This window comes from Gallus gallus, chromosome 14 (assembly GCF_016699485.2).
Source record: "Gallus gallus isolate bGalGal1 chromosome 14, bGalGal1.mat.broiler.GRCg7b, whole genome shotgun sequence".
NCBI lineage: Eukaryota > Metazoa > Chordata > Aves > Galliformes > Phasianidae > Gallus > Gallus gallus.
Window position 1 is genome coordinate 7,582,809 of NC_052545.1, and position 13,740 is coordinate 7,596,548.

General features: G+C 38.0%; 1 protein-coding gene across 3 annotated transcripts in view; it reads right to left on the reverse strand.

Annotated features, from left to right (window-relative positions):
- MYH11 (myosin, heavy chain 11, smooth muscle) overlaps positions 1-13,740 on the reverse strand; it is a 56,771-nt gene that overhangs the window by 1,315 nt on the left and 41,716 nt on the right. Inside the window, exons 26-42 of one of the 3 annotated variants that reach the window (XM_040647321.2) lie at positions 13,090-13,261; positions 12,072-12,284; positions 11,501-11,645; positions 11,209-11,415; positions 9,906-10,010; positions 9,652-9,804; positions 9,052-9,300; positions 8,572-8,784; positions 7,688-7,900; positions 6,924-7,085; positions 6,048-6,176; positions 5,559-5,647; positions 5,195-5,318; positions 4,828-5,036; positions 4,220-4,328; positions 3,459-3,631; positions 2,323-2,350 (exon numbers count right to left, since the gene is read on the reverse strand). In XM_040647321.2, coding sequence (XP_040503255.1) covers positions 2,323-2,350; positions 3,459-3,631; positions 4,220-4,328; positions 4,828-5,036; positions 5,195-5,318; positions 5,559-5,647; positions 6,048-6,176; positions 6,924-7,085; positions 7,688-7,900; positions 8,572-8,784; positions 9,052-9,300; positions 9,652-9,804; positions 9,906-10,010; positions 11,209-11,415; positions 11,501-11,645; positions 12,072-12,284; positions 13,090-13,261 — 2,693 coding nt within the window. Of the gene's footprint in view, positions 1-2,318; positions 2,351-3,458; positions 3,632-4,219; positions 4,329-4,827; positions 5,037-5,194; positions 5,319-5,558; positions 5,648-6,047; positions 6,177-6,923; positions 7,086-7,687; positions 7,901-8,571; positions 8,785-9,051; positions 9,301-9,651; positions 9,805-9,905; positions 10,011-11,208; positions 11,416-11,500; positions 11,646-12,071; positions 12,285-13,089; positions 13,262-13,740 lie in introns of all 3 variants that reach the window. The other 2 variants (XM_040647320.2, NM_205274.3) reach the window with 2 other exon arrangements.

Here is a 13,740-nt window from a genome sequence, read left to right on the forward strand (position 1 = left end):
TGTGAGTAGCTCCAGTCTTTTCCACAGTGGGGAGAGGAAGCCATCACTGTGTTTTGAAACTGTCATAATTCATATGCTGACACTCAGCAGAGACAATGTCTTATAGAAAATCTTGCAATTTTTTTTTTTTCCCATATTACCCCCTTTTCTTTTCCCTTTTCCCTCCCATCCCCATAGATTTCATAGCTACAGCCCAAGCCAGGGACACTTTGGTCCTCAAGGTTAATATTTTTTTGGAGGTGTGAGCAAGTGAGACAGAAGATGAGTATATCTCATCTTGGCCTTCAGTGCTTGTGTGCTACAAAACATTGGAGTTTTGTAACATGGCCTCTCACTTGCTCCTAATTAAGCAAACCTTTGTAAAGGCTTGAGACCACAGACATAAGCAACAAAATAAATTCATGATCACTGAATGTTATGCCAGAATTACTAATTTGGTATTAAAATATATCCAACTCTGCGCTTTTGGGTACAGCAATCATGTGTAAATATTTAAAGGCTTGTCTTGTCCTTGCAAAAGACTAAGCCAGAGTTGTCCTTTCTGCAGCAGCTATTCACGTTCAAAGTTCAGTGTTCCATATTAGGAAGTAGATAAGAATGTTGGCTGGCCTAATTTATTTTAGAGTACAAACCTGTGTTTCCAAGGTAGAACACATGTGTACATGTGTTCACATGTGTACACATTGTGTACATGTGTAGTTTTTGTTTTGTTTTTCCAACCCTTTATGGTAACTTAATTTTGATGTGAGCAAACAACTAGCTGGATAATAATGCTTAAGATCTACTCTTAGCCTTAGTTCTTCTGAGATGTGTATTAGAAGACTCTAAGATAAGGGTATGTTTCTACTCTGTTGTGCTTGACAGAGTAAACCAGCAGCATCTACTACTTTATGATGGCAGATATTTGTTACTAAGCTCTAGTTAGGTCAATAAATTTGTTAGATCTTGTCAATGAAGATCTCAGTCTTCACCAGGAGGAGCTCTTTAGCTCCCTCCCCTCCTTGGGCTCTTGTTAGCTAGACTTAAATACAAAGCATTTGTCAAATGACTTTTTACACTCTTGTAGTTTGCTGAGGTACTAAAAAAGAACGTTACTGGTGGAGAGTAACAGAGTGTAACCAAGTCTTGGAGTACAGTTTGGCTACAAAAAAAGTGAACTTCCTTCAAATTGGTATTGGTCCTGTTTATAAATAGTTTTTAAATCTGTTAATCTAAAACAGGTTTATGGCTTTGATAATCTTCTTGTGATCATCTGCATCAGTACCTTTAGAGTAACGCATACAGCTGAGGCAAGCCCTAAGCATTAGTGTTTTGCTTAGCGTCTATTTAGTCTACCTTTGAACAAGTGCTACTGGAGTGATGCTTGAATCACGCTCTGGGAAAATTAGGCTGACTAAAAGGCACATGCAAGGACAAGACAGCTTCTTTAAATATTTGTGTATTCACAGCGAAATTCAGCATATATAAAATAGAAGATATACAAATATTACAAGGCAGTAGCTCTTTAATTTTTGCAACAGCACATGTTATTCCTACTTCTAGAGAACGTGATGAAGTGTAATGTAATGCTGTGCTGTATTACAGTGTTCATGTTAATTTCTGTGTCTGTGCTTTACGTTTCAGTAGCAGTAGACAAGCAACACACTGTACACAAGCAAGGTAATGTCTGCAAAATAGTTTTAAAAGCTTTAGTAATAGCTATTTGTAAGCAACCACAGGCACAGAGTGCTATGTAACAAAAAGCACAATTTCCTTTTATTCATGATTGGATGGCAAAATTGTGTAATAAACCACATGCAAACAAGGTATTCTAAAATCTCGTGAATTAGGTAGGGTCTTACCTTAGAGTCAACATTGCAATATGCTTAAGAAATAATGTGAAACACTTAACATGCTGTGACACTTCATGTTCATTAGTGCTTTTAATCAATTTTACTAATTAATGGTGTTTTTGATTGGTGTATTTGCAAATTTTTCATCTTTGGCTGTAAATAGGTGCAAAAAAAAAAAAAGACAATTGACATGCAGAAAATGTCAGAGTACTTTATTGGGTACTCAGTTGGTAGAGCTTATAAGAAGTGAGAATGCAACACTGGTAAGTCTACGTCAGTACATAGCCTACTTGTAAGAAAGTTGTATCACTGAACAGCTGATAGTAGCTAGATTATTGTAATATTTGTCTCTCTTTAAAAAAAAAAATTTAATGCCAAGATATCCAAGCCTTCACAGTTTGCAGAAACCTCACATAATTTTTACTTGGGCCAAAGAAAATGGAATTTGTACAACACAAGCTAGCTGCAAAGTTGAAGGCATGGTACCTGCTTAGTCATGCGAAGGTTCCTGTGTCCCTCTGAAACAGAGATAAAGAATCCCGGGCAGTTATACTAAGCACATAGTCATGATCAGAGGTAGGTATATTACTTTTAAATAATTAAACAAAGTACATTACCGCCAATTACAGTACATTCAGGTCAAACAAAAATAATCTGCTATTCAATGTAAATATCCTTTTCTATGTAAAAAGGGCTGGATGCAGAGCTATTTTGTAATGCAGCCAGTAGTGTGTACCAACCGAGGTGGTGCTAATAGAAAAGGCTGCCACATCCCTAACTCTTGGCTTTGAATTAAGTATCTACATCTGAAGGTGCATGCATGTCAATGGCAAAATTCAACTACAGCAGCAAGAACACAACTAGGCAGGTGCTTTAGTTTCATTTGAATTGCTTTTTGTTTTTAGGTAGAAAGCAGAGTTCAACAGTTTGATGAAGCAGATACAGAAATTTCCTATAAATCAAGTCAGCCTGTGTTTCAGTGATTAGTGTTTTCAGACCCAACAAGTGCAGGAAAACTCGGGTATGTATCTGACTGATCACACCTTTTATCTTTTTCCCAGCCAGTTTTCATAAGGAAAGTGCAAAAGAATATTTTGGTCTTTCCTTGCTCTAATGACCCTATATAAGGAAAGGTGAGGTCCAGAAACTTTTGAATGAGAGTTGTATAATGTTCTTTGCCTTTTGCTGCCTATGGAGATGTGCAAGACTTATCACAGTCATTACATGTGAATTGTGCATGTGCGTAAGTATGAAAAGCATGACCATTTCTACCCATTTGTAACTGTAGAAATAAATACATACAGCCATAGGAGTATTTTCAAAAGCAACCAAGCCTAATTCTGTTCCTAGTTAAGCCAACAGAAGCTTCAGATAGAAAAGTAGTAAGGCCTATGCCACGTTGTCACAGTTGTTACTCTCACAGCTAAGATCCTGAGACTACTGCAGTCCATGATATGCACTTCACCTTCTGACTTTGGCCTATTGTTGCATTTGCCAAGCTCATACTGCAAAGTTACACCTTGCATTCCTTATCGGTGTCTGATTGTTACTTGACTAAACTATTTTATTTTTTACTTCTTTAGTTTGATACTAAATTTCAATTTTTCTCAAACAAAGGCACTCTACCTTAGCTTGCTCTTCAGTGCTGCAACCTCCCGTCCCAGGGCATCGTTGCTCTCAGTAGCTTCATCTAGCTCTCTCTGCAGCTTCCTGCGGTTTGCGTTGATACGCTGAGACTCTTCCTCAGCCTCCTCCAGCTGCCTTTTCAGTTGCTTGAGCCGTAGGTTGCCCTTCTCGGCCTACAAGAAAAAGTTAAAGTAATTCTTCAAGTTGAAATACATCTGAGAGCTTTAGATTCTCATTTAAATTTCATATTTCTATTCATATTTCTATTGAAATGGCCTCTATCAAAGGCAAAACTTAAAATCTAAAAACGTAAATATAGCTACTTTGTGGGAGTTCAGTTTGCTGATGCAAACTTAATTGTTTATTTTGCTACACAGTCCTGACTCTGCATTTCTGGTTTGCAGGTTGATACATGTTATGTAAAGTTATATCTGTCAGTAGGGTACAAAATGCGATCATGGTCTCCATTCATGTACCAAAAGGGATGTTGTGCAGAGTCCTATATATCACCGTGTATAGTCAGACTGTTGCAGCTGGTTTATTGACAAGGACTAGTGCTTTGGCACTTGTCTCAGCATGAAAGAAAAATCAAATTGTCATGTCCTGTAGCAAGAGGCTTTATAGCTGTCCTAGCACAGACCCTTCTTTGAGGTGTAATGTGGAATCTTGCTTTCTTGGGAAAAGTAGAAACCTGAAAACTTTCAGTAAAACTCGAAAATCTCTGTGCCCTCAACTAAGACCCTTATGATGCAGACTCATACCTGATCTTTGTATTGCTCTGCTTGTTTTCTCTCGTCCTCCACCTGCAGCAATGCATCCTTCAGCTTCTTGTCCTTCTGGCGTAATGTCTTGGCTGCAGCCTGTTTCTCTCTGCAAATGACAGTGGAACAATTGGTGATGTGGCTTCAGGAATGTGGCACCAAGGAACCATATGGTAAAGGCCTATCTGAATGCAATAGATAAATTCTAAGCAAAATGTAAAGGTCTTCTGATTAAATAAATAAATAAATACATGTTTTTACTTTTGCGGATAAGGAGATCTACAAAAACACAAATTGACTTCCTTGGGAAATAGTCCTACAAATGGCACAATGTATAATAGAGAATCTGCTAGGGCCACATGGCAAAGTAGGGGGGCAGATTCTTGCTGTACCAGTAGAACTTTTCAGGAATAAAATGGTTTTTACTCAGAATCTGTAACAACTCCAATTAGTGGCCAAGTCTCTAAGGAATGTTATGTAGGGAGAGAATTTACCAAATATTAATGGTACTGAAAACCTGATTACACAGATTGTATATGCATTTGTTTACTTTGTCTCATTAACTAGACTAATAAATGGATGTCTGTGCCCTCTGCAAGCCTAAGTACCTGGCCTCCTGTTCCAATTGCTCTTCAAGAGAAGCAATTTTGGCCTCCAGAGCAGCAATTGTGCTTTTGAATTTAGACTTCACAGCTCCTTCCATCTCTTGCAGTTTACTCCTCAGCTCTTTGTTCTGCCTCTCCAGTTGCTGCCTGGCATTTTCATTCTTCTGTGCGGTTGCTCGTTCTGTTGCCAGCTCATTGTTCAGTTGCTCTGCCTGCAAGGGCAAGAATGGATGCTGTCAAAAGCGTTGTGTACTTTCAGGGAAATGACAGGTGGTGATTCATGGTGGCAGTTCTCCAAATATATTTTCAAAGCCACAAATAACTTTCACTGGAATGCAAACAAAGTGACACGTGCTGAAATGAACTCTACCTGCTGCACTGCTTTCCTCATGCGATCACTCATTGTCTCTATGTTGCTGTGCTCCTCATCTAGCTCTTCCTCCAGCTGGGCAATTCTTGCCTCTAGGCGCCGCTTCTCGTCCTGTAGGCTTGTTCTGTAAGTTTAAATTTAAGTATATAGTTATGGCTGTGACCAATTGAATATGTCTGAAGCTATTAGGAACTACCTATAATTCACAAAGAAAAGAAAATCAGATAATGAAACCAGTCAGATGTGCATATGTTGTATTGTTAAGACTGGATGTCTGCTGGGACAGGCATATACCTTCTCTTGGCAACCATGCAATTTTCAGTAGCGTGCTTAAAGCTCTGAATATAATGCAGTCTATTCTTACCTCCCAGAATTAGCACTTGCAAGTTCCTCTGCCATCTCTTCTTTCTCCAGATCTGCTTGTTTGCGAGCTCTCTCTGCAGCAGCCAGATCCTAGGAGTGAAGGAAAAGGCAGCATAGTAAAGAAATAAGCAAGTGTTCTGACAAACTCTAAAACTGTTGTAAGTTTGTCTGGTTAATGGAATAAATTCTTGAATCATAAATGCCAGGGAAGAATTTATAGCTATTGAGAACAATTTGTGTTGGATCGTAGAGTATATTTCCCTTTAAACCTGAATTGTGCTTTCCTCCAAGGTGGGTTTTTTTTTTCCAGCTTGACCTGGCTATGCTCAGATGTATATCCAACAACTTCACTGGAGTGTGTGAAACTTATTACAAATTTTGTTTTTAATTTTTCATCTCTATCTATTATACCATGTCAATGCAGTTCTGTCTAGCTACTGAAGATCATGTATATTCTGTGTAATACTGCTTTAAAAGTTTTCCATTTTACCTCTTGAAGCTGGATGAGTTCAGCTTCAAGGTTCTTGGCTTTCTTCTCATTTTCTCTGGCTGTTGCAAATATTTCTTCTCTGGCAGCCCGTGCATCATCCAGGTCTCGTTGATAGTCCTTCATCTGAGCCTTGTTGAAAAGAACAGTGGAAGTTTATTTTTGTCTAGTTTTACTACAATTTCAGTGTAAAGAAATATGCACATAATAGAACACAAGCATTTATGTAATCATAAAGCCCATGTGTATCTTCTGTAGAGATCAGCTAGTGTATGTTGGAAGACTCTTAAATATTATTCCAAGAAGAGTGATACCACTTGCGCGCTGTGGCTTTTGTAATGCCTATTGACCTTATTTCCCTTGCCTGTTTGTGCGTGTGCCATCTTAATCTTTGTGAATATGTCCAATTCCTTGTTTATCTGTCAGCATATGATAGAAGAGTAGATCTATAAATAAGAAGATGGTAATTTAGAAACAGTATGACTTCTGAGGAATCTTTTATGCTTCTGAGTCATTGTTAGAACAGGATTGATGTCTTATAGTCAGTTTTATCTTGTAGCCCTTTCTCTACAGTGGAATCTGTTTTCCTTCATGTGGTTGAGTAAACAGCAGATAGATGTCAGGTAGAGAATGTTGGAAGCTCTCTGCAATAATGACATCTAAGGTTTTCATGGTTATTCATATGGAATTTTCCTTCATCATTCACATTAAGCATTACAGTACAGATACTTGGTTCTGGTGGGTTTCTTAAAGGCTTTCCTTGGACCTGCAACATACAGTCTGTATTGGGTATTTAATTTATGGTTGTTACCAAACTTTCATGCTATGTCTGTACAAAAGACAGCAATAGAAAAAACTGAATTTGTGGGTTTTACCTACCTGTAGTTTGCGAAGTTGTTTGATGGCTTCTTCCCGAGCTTTGTTAGCAGAATCGACTTGGCTTTCTAGATCTTTGACATCAACCTCCAACTTCTTTTTGGCTGCAGCTGCCAGGGCACGTTGCTTCCGCTCATCTTCCAGTTCCGTTTCATGTTCATGGAGCTGATCATTAGAGAAGACATGTTTAGAAAGCATCCTTGAATGTTCTTAAACACTCTGTGTAAGTCTGGATAATCTACACAGTCTGTGTATCTATTAATTGTGGTATTACTAGCAGTTAAAATGCATTTCTGTTTTGTTCAAAAATTGAAGATTCTCCAAAGGAGTCAGCAGTGTGGGCCTGTACTTGTGGAAATAAGATAACCATGGGATTTCATCTTGCTGTAACAACACTGCTGTGCAAATAGGCTCTGTCCTGTCTGTTTCCCTTTCCAATGCTTTGGTATCTGTTTCACGTACTTTGGGAAGGCAGATATATCAGAAGTTGTCTTATTTCACTTGCTCTGGGAACACAGGGAAAGTAGTATGTACTGTGCTAGGGAAAGTAATTCATGTGTTTTATACTACATTGACTGTAGCGTTGACTTGCTACATCTGTTAGCAATTGTGCACCTGCTACTGAAATGTTAAATGTAACACTGTTAGGCTATCTTTATATATATGTTTTCTTCTTCTTATAGTGAAGTGCGTTAGTAATAGCATGAGACTGGGGACATTCAGGTTTTTTTGGTTTTGTTACTGTGTTTGTAATAGTAAAATGATACCTGTTTAAGGAGTTGTCTCCTCTTCTCCTCATTCTGTTCATCTCTGGCTTGTAAATCTCTTTCAAACTGGCTTTTCATGGCTTGCATATTAACCTCCAACCTGAGTTTGGCATCTTCAGCAGCCTGTAATTCGTCCTCTAACTCTTCTAATTGTGTCTTCATCTCTTCTACTTGCTGTTCAAGTGTCCGTTTAGATTTCTCCAATTCATGGACCTTTTAAGCAATGAGAAATTTATAGATTTGTTATACAAAAATAAATCTGGTTAAACCCAGCTTATTTTCTACATAGGCCACATTTGAAAATATCAGCTGCGGACAGCAAATGAGCTAATTTGAGCTAATTGCATTTTTTGTATACTTAGTCTCCCTTGAAATAACATGAGATTCCTTACACTTTATTACATACTGATTTTAATCAGTCAAGTATTATCACTGAATTTAGTTAGTATTACAAGTGGTGTTATCACTGTAATAAAATAAGTGATTGGCAACGTAACAGTGGAAATTTGCTGCAGCTATACAAGTACATGTTAAGCTGGTGGTAAAGTCAAATATAATCATTAAAATGAGATTTGCAGAGTTTACCACTTGAAAGTTATTTATTAAATTACTAAATGAATTAGAAAGTCTTTAATATTTTTCCTTCTTAGAAATCAATCTTCAGCCTTGAAGCCATGTTAAGAAAAAAAGTAACTTACAGTTACTTTGTAAAGTCTCCTGAAGGTTTGGGTGCAATGGAATAAACTTAGGAGTTCTGCACAAAATACCTGATCTTGCTGAATGGATTTGTGCACTACCGAAAACTTCCCACACTGAAAACAATTATCTGTTTGTTAGCTGCTATTCTAAGTTATTGTGAAAATCATTCTGAGCCCCAAACTTACATTCTTGCCAACATCATCTTTGGAGCTAACAAGATCTTCCATTTCAGCTTTCAACATTTTGTTTGTTCTCTCCAGTTCTTCTTTGGCTTCCAATGCCTCTTCAAGTGCACGGGCCAAGGATAGAGCCTTTGTTTCCTTTTCTCTAGCTTCAGCTTCTGCTCTGTCCCTTTCATCTGCATATTTTGAAGAGATGTTTTTCTCTTCAGCCAGCATCTATAAAAAGGTAGTATTAATATAGGAATATTAGTATAAGGTTTTTTTTTCTGTTACAACTTTCTTGTCAGTTATGATGACAGAGTGAAATCTGCATTTTGATTAATGCATATCAGTAGAAATTAACTGCTATATGGTATGTTTCATTCAAGTTTAGCTTATTCTTTTGACCCTGCTTTATCTTTCACTATCATCTTTCACTTGAATTCCTGTGAGTCACAGAGAAGTCAGGTGATAACACAGCAAAGGAGAATCTTAAATCCACACCTGATCAAACTTCTTCTGCTTCTTCTCCAGGTTGGAGACCAGCTGACGCTGGTTATCTAAGTCCACCACTAGGTCATCCAGTTCCTGCTGGAGTCTGTTCTTGGTTTTTTCCAGTTTGTCATAAGAAGCAGCTTTTTCCTCAAACTGTTGTGTGAGACTTTCAATTTCCCTCTGCAGTTTCTTTTTACCTTCTTCCATAGTTTCTACTGTAGCAGTAAATTCTTGTAGCTTCTTCTTAGAGTCGGAGAGCTGAAATTTGAATTCAGAGAAGAAATCTTTATATCAGTGACTACAAAGCTTGGCATAGAAGGGGACTAGGAGAAAACTAAGACCACAAAACCTCTAATTTGACATGGCAGACTACCTGCCTAGTATGCACTAGTACAGGCCAAGTATGAAAAACTGCCTTGGGACCTCTTTAATATATGCTTATGCTAAAGATACTAGATGTCTTCTGTCTCCCTTAATGCCATCTGGGCTAACAAAACGAGTTCCTGAAGATCAGTATATTGTTCTAGGATTGTTCTGCCTGTCTGAAGCCTCTGGAACTACTGACAAAACTTGGTGATAGAGTTAATGATTTAGGTATGGCGCTGATACCTGTATTGTCAGTGTAGAAATATGTCTCTCCAGATTTTGTTTTGCTTCTACTTCTTCATCCAACTGCTCCTGCAAGCTGTTCTTATCATCCTCTAACTGACGAAGCTTTGTAGTCACATTCAACTTCTGCCGTGTTTCTTCCTGAAGCAGCTCCTACAGTAATCATATCAACCAGCAAGACAGTCATTAGCGGAGGTCTTCTGATAGTGTGTTTCTTAAAATAGTAGGTGAGCTGTTACTAGATACAAGTTTACCTGTGTGTCTTGTAGCTGAGATCCTAAGGTTGCCACATCTTTAGTTAATTTGATATTCTTGCTTTCTGCTTCGTTGAGCAAACTGGTAACATTTTCGACCTCAATCTGTGAGAGACCAAAGTGAAAACACTCTGTTATTTTGTGCAACTTCAACAACTTCCTCCACCTTTAGTTTGCTCTAGACTGAGGTCTTAATGTTTGAACGGGTTCTGAATATGCTGCTATGCTTTTGAGTCATCTTGAGTACTAAAAGTGTTTCTTGCTTATCTGTAGTTCATAGGAGAATCCTAAACATTGCAGCGATTCTTCTTGACAGTATGTGGGGTTTCAGTTCTGCAGAATTGAATCCTCCACAGAAAATCTACAGTGCCTGCATGTTGTCTTTGTGACCTATGTATTAAGATTCCAAGGGGCTGTTTTTGTCTGGAGTTTACCTTAGCATTTATTGCTATATATCATTGCCAGATTCTATTCATAAGACAATACTAATACATTGTATACACCACAGTAACAGACAGCTTTTCTAGGAATTCAGTTGTGAAAAATACTATTGTTCAGGTGAGTAACAGAAATGCTGAAAATTCATCTCCTGTTTTTTCTTCACCTTCCAGTGAATCGCAAAAGGGCACAAGAATTTCGCTGTATTTTCCTTTCTCTTCTCAAGTTTGAGAGAAGCTGATACATTTTAGTTATATTTTCTTATATATCCGTTAACTTAAAATTAGTGAGAGAAGCTTACTGCTGCTATGAACAAACTTTTAACTGTGGTTGATCAGTATTGCTTGGCATTGCAAATCTACCAAAGAGCTACTTGAAAATATTTTTAGTTATTCCCTGTTTTGGAACTAAATCACAAATAAGTAAGCATCCCACTTCTGTTTTCATTTTTCTGGATGCATCTTATGAGTTTAATACTGTTTAATCCATTTCCAGAATCCTTATTTCTATTGACATTCACCACCACACAGCAATAAACGAACAGGATCTTTGTAAAATATGCAGCACTGTCACTGAAACAGTGGTGGCATTACACAGCACAGGAAATCCTAAGACTAAGAGCTCTCACTTCCATGAGTGGTTATAATTATTTAACGATGTGATAACTGAAATAGGAGCCTTACAATTGAAACATCCCTCCCTGCCCCCCCCCCCATTCCCCCCCAGGAAAAAAAAAAAAAAAAAAGCGTTCCAACTGAAGTCAATAGGGCAAGGATTCCTCCAGATGTACCTCTAGATGAACTTAGTCTAACTGGTCTACTCAAGTCCAGGTGTCATAGTAAAAGCTCAACCCAATCCCTCTTACCTGTAGTTTGTGAACTTTTTCATTGAGTTCTGTCCGAACACGCTCTCCATCACTGTATTTAGACTGTAAATCTTGCAGCTGTACTTCCAGCTTCTTCTTTTTGTGCTCTACGTCTTGTTTGGCCTGACTCAGGCTCCTGATTTCATTAGCCAGATCAGCATTATCTTTCTCCAGTGTCTGTTTGGTCTTATCCAAGTTTGCTTTAGCCTACAAACATTGAAGAAAGAGTTTTCTGTAAAAGGAATTCATATTACTTAGTGTGTGGTTATCAGTAGGATGGATTGCTATTTACCCGTTTAAATTGTTCTAGCTGCTCTGTTAGTTCTTCCACAGCTTGAGTGTGCTTTTGTCTCATCTCCTGGACTTGGGCTTCATGAGTTCGGGTCTCCTCCTCCAAAGCTCTCTTCAGCACAGTGACCTCTTGTTCACGCTTTGCTCTGCAAGAAGACGCACACAAATGGAGAGGAGCACATAGGAGTGTTCCAGTCACTGGGAAATTGGCATTCCAACATAGTTGTAAATTCAGTCTAGTTATAATTCATGTTGAGAGGTAATGCAAAAATGAATTTACAGAAATTCTGTGAGACAGTTTTCACAGGATGTATGACAGACAAGATCAGAAGAAGTTATACTGAGATCAGTTAACAGAATTGGGGTCCCTGAAGTGTTAAACATCAGGGGAAAAGAGTTTAGACTGTTAAGTACAAGACTGAATTATTAAGGTGCCTAAGATAGAAAATTAGATACCTAGCTCCAGGAAAAAAAAAAAAAAATCTGGGTAACCTGAATTAGATTGTCTATATGTTGGAGACCATCACTATGAGAGTCTAGAATTGTTCCATCCGTGGGCGAAGTCTCCATACCTGAGCTCTTGCTGGGTGGCTGTGGTATCCAAAGTATCTTCAAGCTCTGTCTTAAGAGCCTCCAGCTCTTCACTTAGGTCTCTCTTCTGTTTTTCTGCTTTGTTTCTTGCAGCTTTCTCAGATTCCAAGTCTTCCTGGAGATCAGAGATGTGAGATTCCAATTCTCGGATCTTCTTGAGGGCATTGTTCTTCTGACTAGTTTCATCTTCAAGCCTGGAAAGAAAGTGTTTCATTTTCTATATTAAAAAGTATCATTTCACATTCAGGACATCACTACATGGAGATTAAAGGTTTATATTCAAGATACAATTTTAATCTTAATAAGCTGGAAATATTTAGTTGTACATGATCACTTCAGTAGGAACCGTGGTTTATCTACGTATTGTGACGTCTCCCTCTATCTATTAAGACAGTGTGTGAAATACTGTACATGAATTTGTGAATACTATATGTTTATACTGTGTATCTAGTGTTTCCATATTCTAGAGTTCACAGTGGAATTTAAATAATGTAATTGTGAGCAGTAAGATATGACCAGGGAGTTCTGAAAGTCCTGCTTTATGTTTGTATGAACCCACCTGAAACCTGTGCAAGAAAGAGCTAGGACTCATGCAAACAGGATCTGACAGCTATACTTTGCCAGGACACAATGACTAGAGATGCCAAATCAACAGATTCAATGAAAGTTTTGGTTGAATGTTCTCCCTCTTAAATTTAGACAGAAAATCCCCAATGACTGGAATGGGTTAAAGTCAGACACTTAAGCAATTTATGCTTTTTGCTTATCAACTATGTTGCTACTTTTTATTCTTTACTTGGCAGTGCTACTAAGGCCACTGGGAAGAAGTGTTTTCATTGCTGTCTGGGCATAAGGTTAAGCTGTTTATGAAAAAACAATAGTGTAAGTATCTTCAGCAGAAAGGCAGGCAGGATGTACTGGGTGGAAACTCTGGAAAGGAAAGAGATATATGTTTCAGCCTGGGATTTTTAACTTGTGCATAGATTCAGGAGCAAATACCTGGCTAGAGCAGCCTGCAGCTCTTCCTCCTTTTTGGCTAGCTGTGCCTTCAGCTCAGCAATTTGTGCCTGGAGCTCTGCAATTTGCTCATGCAGATCACTTGACTCTCCTTCCAACTTCCTCTTTATTTTCTCCAGTTCTTGTCTGCTCTTCTCTTCCTTTTTCAGTCGCACTGAAAAAGTAAAGATTTGAGTCATGAGAGTGGGTTAGTGCAAGGAGCACTCATCTGATCTTGAACTTGGATGCAAAAATGTTCTCATCTTCAGTAAGGCTGTGATATTATGTATATATGTGTGATAATTAAGTGATATATGTAATATTCAGTGAGTGTGAGTTATTGTCTTTCTGAAGCAACATGCAGTACCTTGCTATCATCACTTATTTCCAGCCACTAAATATATATATATATATATATATATATATATATCTCCAGAAACACTTTTTTCCCCCAACTACCTCTCCTCTCCTCTTTATATATATAAAGAAAAGCTATCAATGGTTTATGCATCTTGGGGTTTCAGTATTTGTCATTCACAAAATGGTTTCAGCATATGAAATTGGAAAACATAGTTTTTAGAAGTTCACTCCAGATTCTCCTTAGGGTTTTATTGTTGTTTATTTTTTATATGTACCAAAGCAAATATCTGACAC